This window comes from Macaca fascicularis, chromosome 19, assembly GCF_037993035.2.
Source record: "Macaca fascicularis isolate 582-1 chromosome 19, T2T-MFA8v1.1".
Lineage (NCBI taxonomy): Eukaryota > Metazoa > Chordata > Mammalia > Primates > Cercopithecidae > Macaca > Macaca fascicularis.
The window spans coordinates 60,899,061-60,915,498 of record NC_088393.1 but is presented as its reverse complement, the minus strand read 5'-3'; the positions used below and the strand labels follow the sequence as shown (position 1 = coordinate 60,915,498).

At 48.2% G+C, this 16,438-nt stretch overlaps 1 protein-coding gene across 14 annotated transcripts in view; it reads left to right on the top strand.

The window, feature by feature from the left end:
- Positions 1–16,438, top strand: part of ZNF160 (zinc finger protein 160) — a 36,534-nt gene that overhangs the window by 2,624 nt on the left and 17,472 nt on the right. For 2 of the 14 annotated variants that reach the window (XM_065535806.2, XM_065535817.2), the window contains exons 2-4: positions 9,948–10,032; positions 10,138–10,262; positions 15,718–15,771. In XM_065535806.2, coding sequence (XP_065391878.1) covers positions 15,757–15,771 — 15 coding nt within the window. In that variant the 5' untranslated portion in view covers positions 9,948–10,032; positions 10,138–10,262; positions 15,718–15,756. Of the gene's footprint in view, positions 1–6,792; positions 6,973–9,947; positions 10,263–15,717; positions 15,772–15,923; positions 16,023–16,438 lie in introns of all 14 variants that reach the window. The other 12 variants (XM_065535808.2, XM_065535819.2, XM_065535805.2 and 9 more) reach the window with 10 other exon arrangements.

Sequence of the window (16,438 nt, the reverse complement as noted above, 5' to 3'; positions counted from 1 at the left end):
GGCTGGTCTCGAACTCCTAATCTCAAGTGATCCCTCCCAAAGTGCTGGGATTACAGGCATGAGCCACTGCGCCGGCCATCAGTAGGAATTTTAGATGGTGTCAACGTGTATTTGGTAAAGATATCAATGACTTTTTTTTTTTTTAAACCTTAACATGAGAACATATTAACTAATTTGGTTTTTTTTTTTTTTTTGAGACGGAGTCTCACTCCATCGCCATTTTTTGTATTTTTAGCAGAGACGCGATTTCACCATGTTAGCCAGGATGATCTCGATCTCCTGACCTCGTGATCCACCCGCCTCAGCCTCCCAAGTGCTGGGATTACAGGCATGAGCCACTGTGCCCGGCTAATTTGTTACTAGTCCGTTTTCTTCCCTTATGTCATCTGTTAAAATAGTGACCTGTGAACTACTAAGTGGATGTCCCCCTCAAGTCCCTTTTGTCAGTTCTATTTTCTGTAAATGTGGAAGGATGGGCCGGATTGCCTCAAAACTTTATTCCAGCAGAGCTTATGTGTTCATGAAAAAATTTGCTGAGAGAGTTCATTTCTACAGCTGACAGTCTTTCACTGTTTTCAACACCAATAGCCATGTTTTCACAGTTCTGCGTTTCATAAGTATGTTGTGTGTTTCTCGAAAAGAGGAATTAAATGTTTGGGATCAGTGTGATAAAGCCGTGAAGGAGAAGTTTCTTTTGCCAAGGTATATGAAAGAAGAGCCTGGAATTTTCCAGGGAGGTGTGAGAAAGTCTAGTGTTTCCCATTGGCCCTTCGAGGCTGTCGTAGAGTCAGATACATCTTCTAATTGAACTTCGATGACTTGGTGAAACGTCTCCCCCTCTAGCCCTCAGTAAACCCACCTGCAACATGAAGGTGAGAGACTCAGTAATATACCTCAGTCTGAGCAACACTTACCCCCTTAATGTTTGGCAAAATTGGGTGTCCATCTGTGTTTTGCAGTTCTTCTAGGAAGTGGGGAGTGCCCACTGCAATTAAAAATTTAAATGGGACTCAGTCCTTTAAAATTTAAAACAAAACAAAACTAAAACCACAAGGATGGAAGCCAGGGCATAGACTCAGAGTCAGAGCATCTTCAGAGGCCTTTCTCTGCATTAGAGTTATGGCTAAATCTAAAACAGTCATGTCAGTCCCTGGCAGGGAACCCTCCACCGGCTTCCCGTGTTCCCCAGGACAAAAGCCCAACTCCTCACTGTGGCTCCACAGCCCTGTGTCCAGGGCCCCTGCCAGTGTCCAGCCTCCTCCTGGGAGCTTGCCCTCCTCTCCCGACTCCCTCTGCCCCAGTCACATTTGCTTTTCTCTTTTCCCAAACATCAGAACCCTTCCTGTCTCAGTGTTTGCCCCTCCTCTTACCCTATGTCCCCAAATCATCACAGCTCTGTCCCTTTCTTCTCCTTCGGGTCTAGCCTCAGAGCTGTCTCCTGCCCCCTTGCACCCCCATCTGAAGTTTTCTCTGCATCACTGTCTATCATGTTACTCAGGTTTCACTGTCTCTGCATCCATCACCACATCGGACACTTTTCTGCGTGGATTATCTTGAGTGTTTTGTGTCGCCCTCCGTTGGAGGACGCAGTCTCCATCTTGGCCACAGGACGACTCTAGCACCTCCGGGGTGGTGATTCAGATGCTGGGGCTGGGGTCGGGCTGAGGAGTCCTCAGGGAAGACCAAAAGGATAGGGCGGGTAGTGAGGATGGTCCCATATTCTGGAAATTTCATCTGTAATTGGTCTAAACCTCCTGTGGCTATTTATTCCAGTCTATATAAGAGCAGAAGGCATGGCCGGGCACGGTGGCTCACACCTGTAATCCCAGCACTTTGAGAGGCTGAGGCGGGCGGATCACTAAGTCAAGAGATTGAGACCGTCCTGGCTGACACGGTGAAACCCTGTCTCTAGTAAAAATACAAAAACTTAGCCGGGTGTGGTGGCGGACGCCTGCAGTCCCAGCTACTCGGGAGGCTGAGGCAGGAGAATGGCGTGAACCCGGGAGGCAGAGCTTGCAGTGAGCTGAGATCACGCTACCGCACTCCAGCCTGGGTGACAGAGCAAGACTCTGTCTCAAAAAAAAAAAAGAAAAAAAAAGAAAAAGAGCAGAAGGCCTCACTGAGGCCTGAAAAGCCCCGCAGACCCTGTGTCCTCAGCCAGTGCCGAGGCGTCCCCACTGCCTTACTCCAGCTCCTGGGTCTCCCACACTCTGCACATCACCAGGGCCCAGTGGCCATCCTGGGCAGGGGCTTTGCCTTCCAGCAGGTGATGTCCTCAGAGTCAGGGGTCCTGGATTCCCTTCAGGAAGGGCAGCGAGAAGTTCAGAAGCTAAATGGGCCATGAAGAAGCCACTCCCTAAACAGCAGGGGGATTTTGCAGGTGACTGTGAGTAGAGAGACAGCGGGACAATGGCAGCCTCCCTCATGAGATCTGGGGCCTCTCTTTTTCTTGGACATCCTCCATCAGTTCAGTCCGGCTGATCTTCACCTGCCTTTAAACTGGACTCCATGGTGTCCCCAAATCGCTGGCAACTCCTTCGAGCAGGGCCAACTTCTAGAATCTACACTCGAGGCCCCACTGTCCTGCAAATAGCCGTTGGTGTCCATTCCTGCCACATCGCTTGTGTCCAGAGGCCTTTCCATCCAGTGTGCTCCTCAGGCTGGAAGAGAAGTAGAAAAATGGGGCAAGTGAAGAAGTACTTAGAGGTGTCAAGTGAGGCATGGAAGCGAGGCTGAGCCTCTGGAGGAGCTGGATGAATGCGCATGCACCCGGCCCATGCGTGGCTGCGGGCTCACGGGGTGTGTGGCACACTTGGAAAGAAGTCTTAGGTCTGGCTAAGTGGATTTTGGGGTGGTTGTGGGGCTGCAGGATCATTTTGTAACGCCCTGATGTCTCAGCTCAGGTTACCTGGGAAACAGATGCTGACACAGAGATTTGCACCAGGAGTTTAACTGGGAAACTCATCACGGTGAAGAGGACTGAAGGCCGTGGCATCATGCAGAGAAACATCCTGAAGTGTACTTAGAACCAGGGCCGAAGCTGAGCCCGTAGGGAGCTTCAGCCGCAGGAGGATGGGTAGCTTGGCCTGGGTGTGGATCCCAGAGCTGCTCCACAGCGTCCGCTCCACAGGGTGATTTCTGCGGAGGCTTTGGGAAGTGCAGAAACGCTCCTGAAACCCATAGAGGAAAGATAGGAGGAATCGCAGATGATTTTCTGGGTCGCCTTTGGCATTCGGGGTATTTCCAGTTGCAAGTCAATAGACTTTCAGTTGCGTTTCTGAGGATGAAATGATCATTTGGAGTGTTTCCTTTTATGGTGCTGGAGTCTAATTGGGGCATTGCATCATGAGAGACATCTCTGTTTTATTGGTAGGTTTTAGTGGTATTTCCATGTGGGGTGGAGTCACTATGAGTAGAAATATGTTGTCCTGGGTCAGCGAGTCCCTGGCGTGTTTGTGTATATTATTCCATGAGTGTCTGGGGCTTGTGAGATTTCATAACAGGGCTTCTGGATCTTTATGAAGTATCTGGGGAATGTGGGATCTTTATGAAGTCTATGAGGAGTGTGGGAGTTTATAAGCATATCTGGGTCCAGAAGGGCAACGCAGGGCCTAAGAATCAGGCGCAGATGGCCTTCATTAGGGAGGGTTTGTTGTGGGGGCATCTATGGGTGCGACTCAAGAGGGAGTGGTTGTCAGGGTCCCAGAGCAGGGGAAAGATTTCTCCAAGAATCAGGGCGAAAATAGCACACTGAGCTGCAGCCCAAAGACTTCCACTGGGACTGTCCTTGGGAAGATAGAGCTGCCACATTCTTGCTGCCAGGCCAGTGGCCTCTCCCTGTTTATTCCAAGATCACAGAGTCACAGGGCAGCTGGGGAGCTGAGGGGCAAGGTCCTTGAGACCGGCTGTGGAACACGGATCTTTCTCCAGTGCAGAGGGTCCACGGGGCCCTGGGAAGGGAGCTGGAGGATTACAGCCCTGGTCATGGCAGGGAGACTCAGGAACCGGAGCGGGGAGGAGCTGTGTTCATCCCCACAGGGTGCCCCTCTGCTCAGGAATTTGTGCAGTAGAATGGGGTGAGCTAATGGGGTCACATTTAGGGAAAGGAGTCTTTCTGTCCGCCCAACACACATCTCACCCTATGCACACACTTCTCCCTTTCCCCACTGTCCTCTCCAAGAGGGGAAACTAATGTTTCCCCAGGTGGGTGACTGAGGAAGAGGAGGGGTTGGTCTGTTTGTGTCTCTCCTTTCTCCCCTCCCTCAAGTCTTCTGCCTGCCTTTCTGGTGCCCTGTTCAGACTCTCACTTCCTGCATGTCTACGGTCAGTTTGTCCCGCACAAGACCCAAGGATTTGGGTCCGAATAATATTCAAGCCAACATCATTGGCAAGTGAGAAATCTTAGACCCCAGGACCTTTTTTCTATGTAGGGGTCTGGGCACAGAGAGGTCTCTCTTCTTTTTGCAGAGTTTAGGGTCTTTTATTGGCCAAGTGGGTCTGCTCAGCCTCAGACAACGATCCCATAGTCAGCCAGATGTGTTTCGGGGTGAACTTACACTCGCCCTTCCACCTGTTGGGCAAGCAGAGTGTCTCCATGAAGGGTCCTTGGCTCTGCCCCTCAGCTGGTCCTGCTCAGCTCTCTTCTCACAATAAAGATCACCCCAAGGACAAACAAGTCCCCTGCATACATCAGTCTCCCAATGTGAAGGCCATAAAAATGGCCTAATATTAATTAATTCATTCATTCATTCATTCATTCATTTTGAGACGGAGTCTCGTTCTGTCTCCCAGGGTGGAGTGCAGTGGTGCGATGTCAGCTGACTGCAACCTCTGTCTCCCGGGTTCAAGCAATTCTCCTGCCTCAGCCTCCCGAGTAGCTGGGTCTACAGACATGAGCCACCACTCCTGGGTCATTTTTTTGTATTTTTAGTAGAGATGGAGTTTCACCATGTTGGTCAGGCTGGTCTTGAACTCCTGACTTCATATGATCTGCCCACCTCAGCATCCCAAAGTGCTGGGATTACAAGCATAAGTCACCGCGCCTGGCCATATGTCATTTATTTTTAATTATTTACTTATTATTTAATTTTTACTATACCCCCATTTTAGCAATACTAATATTTCATTTAATGTTGCTATTATTATTTACTGTTATTGAGACAGAGGCTTTGTCTGTTAGACACTGATCTCATGTAACGGGATTCTTTTATAATTGTGCTTAGGATTCCACGGGAGACAAGTGAATAAACGACTGAACAGGGTGCATAAACAGACAATTTATATATTCATTAGATTAAGGCATTTTGTATTCCTCATCCGTTATGCAAAGCAAAGACTAGATACTGTGGAGTCATCTCTCATGAGAACAAACCAGCAGACAGCTGGGAAGCACACCAGCCACCAACTGGGAGTATTAAAAAGAGCAGTCCAGTCTCCAAATCAAGCAGAGGGTTCAAATCATAGAAAAGTTACAGAGCCACCGGGTCTCAGAGTTTCCCACCGGAACCCTGGGACTCGCTACCAATCCCATGGGCGCGCCTGGAGATTTTAACGTCTGGTGGGATGGTGGATTCCTAGTGTGGCTGAACGGGGTGGAGTGCCCTGAAAGGCAGGTTTGAATGCTCTCCTGCAGGTGAGAAAACTGGAAACGGATTCTGGGTGGGGGCTGTGGCCAGCGAGGGGCGGGTCTTGGATAGTGGCGAGAGGCCAGGTAGGGAGGGTGAGATGGGGTCTGGGCAATGGGAAAGGAGTGGAAGAGGGTCGGGTGGTATGGTGGAAATGCTGTGGGGCGGGGCCTGGGCAGTGGGGAGGAGGCTGGGTGGGAGGGTGGAAGCCGCCGTGGGGGCGGGGCCTGGGCATTGGGAAGGGGTGGGGTGGGAAGGGTAGAAGCCACCGTGGGGGCGGGACCTGGACAGTGGCAAGGGACCAGGGTGGAAGCCACCGTGGGATGGGGTCTGGGCAGTGGGAAAGGGGTGGAAGAGGGTCGGGTGGGAGGGTGGAACTACTATGGGTGCGGGGCCTGGACAGTGGGGAGGGGGCGGGGTGAGAACGGTGGAAGCCTCCCCGGGGCGGGGTCTGGGCAATGGGAAAGGGGTGGAAGAGGGCGGGATGGGAGGGTGGAAGCTGCTATGGTGCGGTCTAGGCTGTGGGAAGCGGGCAGGGCCAGAAAAGCAGCGGGTCTGGGCTCTCTACTCCTCTGGGCCCGACGTCATTTTCTCTCCACTAGGACTGGATCATCAGCATTGCACTGCTAAAAGAAAATTTCAGCTAATTGAAATTAGGCGGGGATGCTTCCGGCTTATTTTCAGTTCAGGAATGCTTCCTGCTTATTTTCAGTTAATACAACATTTCAAACAATTTAAGGCAAAAGAACAGAATTGTATTGGGCCGCTTAATTGAAGGCTAAGGTTTATTTACTCTTACATTGAAAACGATTTGGCCGGGCGCGGTGGCTCAAGCCTGTAATCCCAGCACTTTGGGAGGCCGAGACGGGCGGATCACGAGGTCAGGAGATCGAGACCATCCTGGCTAACACGGGGAAACCCCGTCTCTACTAAAAAAAAACTACAAAAAACTAGCCGGGCGAGGTGGCGGCGCCTGTAGTCCCAGGTACTTGGGAGGCTGAGGCAGGAGAATGGCGTGAGCCCGGGAGGCGGAGCTTGCAGTGAGCCGAGATTGTGCCACTGCACTCCAGCCTAGGCCACGAGCGAGACTCTGTCTCAAAAAAAAAAAAAAAAAAAAAAATTAAAAAAAAAGAAAACGATTTAAGTGAAAAACTCATTTTGTTTGCAGGTGGAGACAGGCATCCTACCTTTAGGAGGATCACAACTCATTTTAGCTCAAGGTACCAGGAGGGGTGCAGGGGCATCAGCGGATGGTCCCTGTGGGGCCGTGGTTTCACCCTGGAACTGGCAATTAGACCTGCTTAATTAATCCAGGACCTGATTTGTCTGTTTAGAGGATGAAACGAAGGTGAAATTTCTACTTGTGCTGTGTTCAGTTTCATGGTGACAACAATTAGAACATCGTTTCCATTTCTGGATGGAAGAGAGAAACTCTGGGCTTAGGTCCAGGGACGTTTCAAGGGCCCTGGACCAGGGTGTGTGGAGGAAGGGTGTCTGGTAATTTAGGTCGCCAACCATTCCCTTAAACATAAAGAATACTTAAAATAGAGGAATTATAGGGGAAATCTCAGAGATAAATTTCTGGGTTACCTTTGGTATCTTGGAGTATTTTGTGTTGTAGATCAAGAAGCTTTCAGATGCATTTTGGAAGATAAAATGATAGTTTGGCGTGTTACCTTGTATGATATCAGGGTCTCATTGGAGCATGTGCATCACTAATGCCTTGTTTCCTTATATTTCAGTTGTTGATCTGTTACACAATTGTAAGGGATTTTAGATGTGTATGGCTTTGAAATAAACTTGGTGCATCTCATTTTTTCAATTAGCTGAAATTTTCTTTTAGCAGTTAATGATGTATCTTATGTGTGACAGGAATAGTCAGTACACCCACAGTGAAGATTGAGTGCCCTGCAAAGCTTTTTGCTTTTGTTTTTTGAGACAGGCTCTGTCGCCCAGGCTGGAGTGTCGTGATCATAGCTCACTGCAATCTCAAACTCACTTCAGCCTCCTGAATAGCTGGGACTATAGACATACATGACCACACCTGGATAATTTCTAAATTTTTTTGTATAGATGGGGTCTTACTATGTTGCCCAGGCTGGATTCAGTGCCTCTCAAAGGCCAAGGTACCAGGGCAAGTTTAAAGTTTGTCATATTCCAATTTTCAAATATATGTGTGTTCATTATTTTTGAGTTTCACTTGTTATGTGTTGACAATGTAGAAGCTGATTTTGACCCTGTAATCCTAGCAAATAGCAAAGGTTGAGCCTCCCCCACCATTCTTTGTTCATTTTTTTTTTTTTTTTTTTTGAAATGGAGTCTTGCACTGTCGCCCAGGCTGGAGTGCAGAGGCACGATCTCGGCTCGCTGCAACCTCTGCCTCCCAGGTTCAAGTGATTCTCCTGCCTCAGCCTCCCTAGTAGCTGGGATAACAGGCGCTGCCACTGCACCTGGCTAATTTTTGTATTTTTAATAGAGACGAGGTTTCACCATGTTGGCCAGGCTTGTCTTGAACTCCTGACCTCAAGTGATCCACCTGCCTTAACCTCCCAAAGTGAAGTGCTGGGATTACAGGCATGAACCACCGTGCCCAGCTGGAAATATCCTTTTTCAGTCTCTTGTGAATGTGTTGATTTTGCTTCAATGAAAATTGTATAAGCATTTAAACTCTGCATATAGAAAATGGATTCATGACTTTTGCCTATAATCAGATTCACCCCTACTATTCTCAGTTTAATGAAAAGATCCAAAATCAAATCATTTCTTTGCTTGGAATCATGGAAGTCCATGCTGAAACTGCTTTCTTGGCAACACAGGTATTTAACAATATTGCATAACACAGAGCAGTCTACCTTGCAAAAGTCGCCAAATCCCAGACACCATATCTTTTGAAACTGTGTAGATATAGTTGTTAAATATGCTATTTTTCCTATCTAAACAATTGTATTTTCTTTTTTTTTTTTTTTTTTTTTTTTTTTGAGACGGAGTCTGGCTCTGTCGCCCAGGCTGGAGTACAGTGGCCGGATCTCAGCTCACTGCAAGCTCCGCCTCCCGGGTTCACGCCATTCTCCTGCCTCAGCCTCCCGCATAGCTGGGACTACAGGCGCCCGCCACCTCGCCCGGCTAATTTTTTTTTTGTATTTTTTAGTAGAGACGGGGTTTCACTGGGTTATCCAGGATGGTCTCGATCTCCTGACCTCATGATCCGCCCGTCTCGGCCTCCCAAAGTGCTGGGATTACAGGCTTGAGCCACCGCGCCCGGCCAACAATTGTATTTTCAATAAATCACCACTTCAATAAATTTCCATTGATGAAATCTTCCACATGTAGGGAGGTGAGAGGCAAACATACTTCAGAGTAGAGGTAAATTCACAGATGTTGACAGAAAATTCTCGCTAGTAGATACGATGCCATTTAATATTTGATCATCTAGTTTTACTTTGTATAGGGTTCATATGAAGGAGAATAGCCAGCGGGGCATGGTAACTCACGCCTGTAATCCCAGCACTCTGGGAGGCCAAGGCAGATAGATCACTTGAGGTCAGGCGTTTGAGACCACCCTGGCCAATGTGAAACCCTGTCTCCACTAAAAATACAAAAAAAATTAGCTGGGTGTAGTGGCGTGCGTCTGTAATCCTGGTTATTTGGGAGGCTGAGACAGGAGAACTGCTTGAACCCAGGAGGCGGAGGTTGCAATGAGCCAAGATTGCGCCATTGCACTCCAGCCTGGGCGACAGAGAGACTTCGTCTCAAAAAAAAAAAAAAAAAAAGGGAATACCCTATCAAATACGCTTAAAATCTTGCAAAATTAATTACCCTTGAGGTGAATATAAATGCAGATGTTTTCTGAAGACGATTTTACAGGCTTTTTTTCTACAACAGATTAAAATAAGTACTTAGAAAACAATTTTTATTTAAAAATTGTAATCTATGCTTTTTTGTTTCTCTTCTATTTTTTCAAGTACTTTCAGAATGCATGTAAAGTGAATTTCAAATTACACTATATGTAGAAATTATTGACATAAGCATATTATGATGACAAAGTTTATCTCAAAGGTATTTGAGGCTGTGTCATCTCAAGAGTGGAATGGGATAAAGGAAGAACAATGGAATTTGTTGCTATTTGTAAAAAGTTACTGCTTTTTAAAAAGCAAGTTATTGACCTAACTAATCATAGGCCTCAGCCCTGCTCCAGAACCAAGGTTGACACTGTCCTTCCTGGCTGGGTGGGGAATAGAAATGGAAAGGAGGTTCTGCTGGTCAGCATGAAATTGTACACTCCCCGCTAAGCTCAAGTTTTGCATTTCATGTTCTGTATTGCAGAAACATTCCTGGATCCGAACACTGCCCCGTCGACGACCTAGAGAGATCCTAGCTCCCAGCCCACTGAGTGGCTTCAGCCTCGCTGGTAGGGCTCTCCTCCAAAGCTCTGGAAACAGACTCCTGGGAGCAAGACGAAGGGAAGCACAGGTGTTGCTGCCTTTCCCCAAGCCCTCCCCTCTTCATCCCTCAGGCTCCTCCCAACTGCTGGCCCCTCTGCATGAGGCGCCCACCCAGGCCCCGCCTGCAGGGAACCCAGCTCTTCTTACAGATTCCTGCAGCCTCTAGAAGCTGATACTTGGAGTGAAGGCCTCACACGTGAGTTTCCCTCTGTTTAGGTTAAACTTGGGCTCCCCAGGCTCCTGCACATCCATGCTTGATTTCCAGGAGTCCTCAGAGACATACATACACATATATATATATATATATAAAAATTAAGATAGGGTCTGGCTCTGTAGCCCAGACTGGGGTACTGTGGCGTGATTGTAGTTCACTGCAGCCTGGACCTCCTGGGCTCAAGTGATCCTCCCATCTCAGCCTCCTGAGTAGCTGGGACCGCTGGTGTGTACCACCACGTTTAAATAATTTTTAAAATATATATATTTAGTAGAGAAGGGGTCTCACTGTGTTGCCTGAGCTGGTCTCGAACTCCTGTGCTCAAGTGATCCTCCCGCTTCGACTGGAATTACAGCCCACAAAGTGCTGGGATTACAGACGTGAGCCATCACTTTGGGTCCTATAGACCTTAATATCCCCTCATGGCTCTCTTATCCCCAAGTAAATTCAGAGATGTCCATGAGAGGTCAGGGGTCACTTCCCATTGAACCACACAGGCTGGTCCTGCTTGCAGTATTTCTGCCTTCAGGCCATGTAGACACCTTTCACGCCATTTCCTGCTTAAAACTCTTTACTCACTTCCCACCCTGTGCCTTGTAAAGTCCTCACCCGCGAGGTGCATTCACCCTTTGGATCCCCTAAGCCTCACCCTTCATTGTGTCTGCACCGCAGCACCGCAGCTCCAGTGCAAGAGTCCTCGCCCTGGTCCTGGGATTCCGCAGATCCACCCCTCCTCTGAGACACCTGCGCATCTTGCTCTCATTGAGCCTTGCCCTCTGCCCCGCAGGCCTCCCCCTCATAAGCATGGCTTCCTCTGACCCAGCGTTGAAGGAGGTGACTCGGGCCTGTCTGTTCACCTCCAATGTTCTTTTGTCCAGATTCCACTCCACTAGAACTTGTGCTTTCAGTAGGTGGGCATCTTATTCCATCCCCTTCCCTGTAAATATGTGGCCAAAGGGGATCAGGAGAGAGACGGGATCAGGAGAAAGAGAGAGGAAATAGAAAAACTGAGAAGGAGTGAAAAGGATGGGTGAGAACCATGAACAGATGGCAACGCAGAGGATGGGTGGGGAATTTGCAGACAGACACAGAGTGAAAGACAAAGCTGAGAAAGTGTGGGGCAGGGAGCAACTGGAGAAATGTAGAGAAAAGCTGCGTCTCCAGAGAGATGAAGACAGCAAGATAAGGAGAGGGGCAGAAACGGGGAGGCTTCTCAGACAGAGTGGGGGAGAGGAGGAGGGATTTGGAGCCAGGGCAGACAGCAGTGTGGTGCTGGGACAGCAAGACGGGACAGCTGGTGACAAGGAGAGCATAGGGAGAACCACAGCATGGGGAGGCTTGGGATCTGGGGGTGCCAGAGAATGGGGACAAGGGGTGTAACAGGGAAGAGGGGATTTAATAGGGGGAGCAGACGGGGAGCACACATGAGGGAAGAAAGAGGCAGAAATATGTGGAGATTGGGATTGGAACAATGAAAAGATTGGGCAGAGAGAGGAATAAGGTGGAAGAAGGTGTAGGAATGGAGCAGAACAGGCAGAAGAGAAGGAAAGGAGGGAAGAAGGGGAGAAAGAGCAGGAGAGGAGGGGGGCTCAAAATGAGGAGCAGAAACCTGGGAGGAAACAGAGAAAAAGCCAGAGAGAGAAGTGAGGATGAGATATGTACAGAATGAGAGGAAAACACACAGGAAGGAAGAAGGCGGGGACCTTGGCTTAGGTGAGTGGTGAGTTGATTGAATATGGGTAACTTAGTTGTGACATGTTGATTTCTGTCTTTATAATCGAACAGGTTTTAAATATGCTTAAAATACACAGATAAAGATGAGAATTGCAAAACTCTTGTCTATAAGGCTATGCATTTTATAATTATGGCATCAGAGGTTAGCTTCCACTTATAACCTTTTCAACCAGAGGGCAGTGACTTGACTCATTCATTTGTGGGCCACCCTTTTCCTCCCTTTCCCTGGGATTGGGTAGAGGCGAGAACATGAGTTAATGTAATACTGATTACATAATATTTAGTATTATATGATGCTGATTATAGTCAATATAATAGTGAACACGCAACACGGAGAACTCATCACCAAAATCTGGAGGAACTTCTTCCCACCAGCAGTGCATTTTCCATCCTACACTAACTGGGTGACCTTATAGTTCAACTCAATTCTGACACTGTCCAACTAGAATTAGGATCAGATGCTGTTTACTGGTTGGTCAGTTCCACAGGGCTGCCCCTACTTCAAATGCCAGTCACAAGTCACAGGTTGGGCCTGAATTTCTGGGCGACCAAATGTAAATTGGGGATTCCCTTGACTCCCCTCCTCAGGTTGTAGTAATCTGCCACAGTCATTCACTGAACTCAGGAAAACACTTGGTTTACTCATTTGTTATAAAGTATGTTGCAAAGGACACAGATGAACAGCCAGATGGAAAAGCTGTGCTGGCTAGTTATTCAAACCCAAGCAAAGTGTTAGAGAAGCACATCGATCAGGTCAGTCAGAGCGTACAGCATATGAAGTGAGGGCAGCCTTGTGCGACTGAGCTCTCAAGCTGTGGTGTCTGATTCTGTTTTGTAGACAGTGTCAGAATTGAGGAAAACGGCAGGACTCCCTACCTGGGACTCCCTACCTGGTAGTCTGCTGGAGAACCTGCCATTGTGGGGAAAAATGACACACATTTTGGTGACTAGAGGTGAAACGTTCTGTGTTGAGTGTCAGAGTAGTATGAACAATTTTTTTCCTCTCTGAACAGATCTCCAATGCGTAATAAAGCATTTTCTTCTTCTACTTTTCCATCTTTAAGACAAAAAATACTCTCAACTACATTTCCCTCTGTAATAAGTACCTATTTATGCTCTATTTAAGAGCATAATATACTAAAAACTAGTTTTACTTTGCCTTCAATTCTTTTTTTTTTTTTTAAATAAAAATATAGAGATAGGATCTTGCTGTGTTGGCCAGGCTGGTCTCAAACTCCTGGGCTCAAGTAGTCTTTCTACCTCAGCCTCCAATAGTACTGGGATTACAAGCGTGAGCCATGTGCGGCCACTTTGTCTTCAATTCTTGCTTCAACCTTTGAATTATTGCTTGAATCTAGCTTTCACATCCAGCATTCCACCGATTCTTCCTTTTTCAGTCATCAGTGACCTCCCCATTCCTAAATGCCGTCATTCATGTCCTGTCCTCATCTTTTTCTTCCTATTGGTAGCATGTAGCACAGCCAATCACTTCCTCTTCTGTTGTCCTGGCTTTTATGACACCCCGTTAACTTTTACATATCTATTCAATCTTCTTGCCACTCTCATCACTTTCTGCTTTCCTCTTCTCTTCTGGTGTCTCCAGAACTTTCTGTTCTCTGAATGTGTGAGTGCTCATGGCTCAGTCCCTACACCTCTTCTTGTCTCCTTCCACACCCACTGCCTTTCCTTACTGTCTCATCTCATGGCTTTATGTCCCACCTATTAATACACGGCTCCGTGTCCCCTGCAGAGCCCCCTCTGAGGTCTAAAATCCTGTGTCCAGTTGTCTCCAAAACACTCTGCAGGAATATCCCAGCAGGCATCTCCATCTTCATATGTCTAAAAGTGACTTCCTGGCTGGGTGCGCTGGCTCATGCCTGTAATCCCAGCACTTTGGGAGGCGAGGCAGGCAGATCACCTGAGGCCAAGAGTTTAAGACCAGCCTGGCCAACATGGTAAAACCCTGTCTCTACTAAAAATACAAAAAATTAGCCAGGCGTAGTAGAGGGCGCCTGTAATCCCAGCTACTCGGGAGGCTGAGGCAGGAAAATCGCTTGAACCCGGGAGGCAGAGGCTGCAGTGAGCCGAGATTATGCCAGTGCACTCCAGCCTGGGCAACAAGAGTGAAACTCCGTCTCAAAAATTAATAAATAAATAAATTAATTAAATAAATAAAAGTGACGGCCGGGCGCGGTGGCTCAAGCCTGTAGTCCCAGCACTTTGGGAGGCCGAGACGGGTGCATCACGAGGTCAGGAGATTGAGACCATCCTGGCTAACACGGTGAAACCCCATCTCTACTAAAAAATACAAAAAACTAGCCAGGCGAGGTGGTGGGCGCCTGTAGTCCCAGCTACTCTGGAGGCTGAGGCAGGAGAATGGTGTGAACCCGGGAGGCGGAGCTTGCAGTGAGCTGAGATCCGGCCACTGCACTCCAGCCTGGGCTACAGAGCCAGACTCCGTCTCAAAAAAAAAAAAAAAGTGACTTCCCAAACTCCTCCAAACATGTCCACCCCCTGCAGTCTTGCACATCTCAGCTGAGGGCAACCCTGTACTTCCTGGGGCTCAGCTGAACTTCTTGTCACGTGTAAAATATGGAAGATATTATGTTGTGTTACTTTGTGTTACTTTGTAAAATAAAGAAAAAATTACGCATTTACTTAAAACAGGTGAGGAAATACATGGTTTCATAAATTCTTTTGAGGTATGGGAGAAAGAATGTTTGAAGACCTCTCCCTGTGTGATCTGCCCCCTCAGGACCTCTCGGATGTCATCTCCTTCCCGTGTCCGCCCCGCCCCCTCTGCTGTAGCCACACAGGCCCCTTTCCTTTTCCTGGAGCCAAGGTTGCGCCTGCCTCAAGGCTTCCATGTGGGCTGGCCCTCTGCCTGGAACTCTCTGGCCTCTCAGCTGCAAGTGACAAGCAGCCTTTCTTCCTGAGGTCTTTGTTCCGACATCACTTTCTCTGTGGAAACCTTTGTGATGTCCCACAGCCTCCCATTTGACATGGCAGCCCCACCTTCACCCCCACCTCTGGTCCATGTTGCCTGTTCGGTGTGATTCTTTTTGCTCCTTCAATATCCAGTCTGGATCCTGGTGAGAACAAGTCCCCAGCAGAAGAGCAGAGGCAGAAGGTGGGGCTGTGCTGGGCTCGCCCCCTCAGTGCAGCTCAACCCTGGCTTCACGTTAAGAGTGCCCAGGCGTTTTGCAGAAACATCTCTTGTACCCCCTTGACATATTTTCATTTCAGTGTTTTAGAGCCCAGCCGAGTAATATTTAAAGTTGACTCTGTTCTGTAGCCAGCTTAGTACCAATCCCTGTCTTTTGTTTCTGAAGGCTGAGCTCAGCCTGGGATCCACAGAGAGGTGAGGGGGCTGTGTTCTGCGTGGGGTTTGGTCAGGGCTGGGTCTGTGCCCTAAAGGGAAGCTCAGTCCAGCCCAGCTCCCCACTGCTGCAGCATGTGTGGGCTTCTCCAGGAGGAGAGCAGGTTCTGAAGAAAGGGGTCAGAAGCTCACTTCTTCCTGTAGGAGTTTCTCGTGCCTGTATTCCCCCAGTGCAGTGGGGCGCAGAGGACCATCTTTCCATAGGGTGAGATCTTCTGTGCGTGTGATTGTGGCACATGAAGGGGAAGTATAGATTCTCAGCCCTAAGCAGCATATTTTGGATATTCAGTATTGACTTCTAAAGATTCTTTTATGTTACCCAAGGAAGAAGTCTGGAAGAAGAGGAAAGGAAAGGAGTCAGGAATGGCCCTTACTCAGGTAAAGTGATATTCCTGGTGGATTGTTCTTTTATTTCTTCCTGAAATACCTGGTATTGCCGTTGCGAATCTTCTCTGAGTCTGAAGCGTCCTGCCTGACACGTTTGCTGACACTCACCCATGCCTTCCCTCAGTCCCTCTCATCTCGCTTAGATTCCGTCTCATCAGGACCCAGTGACGTGAACTTGGGAAGAGGCGGCACTGGGCATGGTCCTGGGAAGGGCTCACACCCAGACGTGGATGGAGGACGGGGTGAGGGTCCCGTGGTGTCAGGGCTGTTGGGCAGCGGGGATTGTTCAGGGGCCACATCTGGATGCACTGTCAGCTCTGTGTAAACCATGATAACAGAAGCTGCCCATGAAGTCAGGTATTACTGTGCACAAGCACCTGCTCACTGGCGTAGAATAAGAACACTAAGAGGAAAGCTTTCCTGCCTCATTTTTAGTGCATTTGAAGCCGAACAAGTGAGTCATTGTGTTTCTGACTCCAAACTCGTAAGGACTGGGAACGGAATGGAAAATTTAGACGCCGATATTGGAGATAGATGATTCTTTCATTCCATCATCCAGTTTAATGTATGACATCAACATAAATGTGTAACAAGATTCATTAAACTAGTCTCAGAAACTCTATCCCATGGAGACTGTGATGCTCTTACAAGAAGCTTT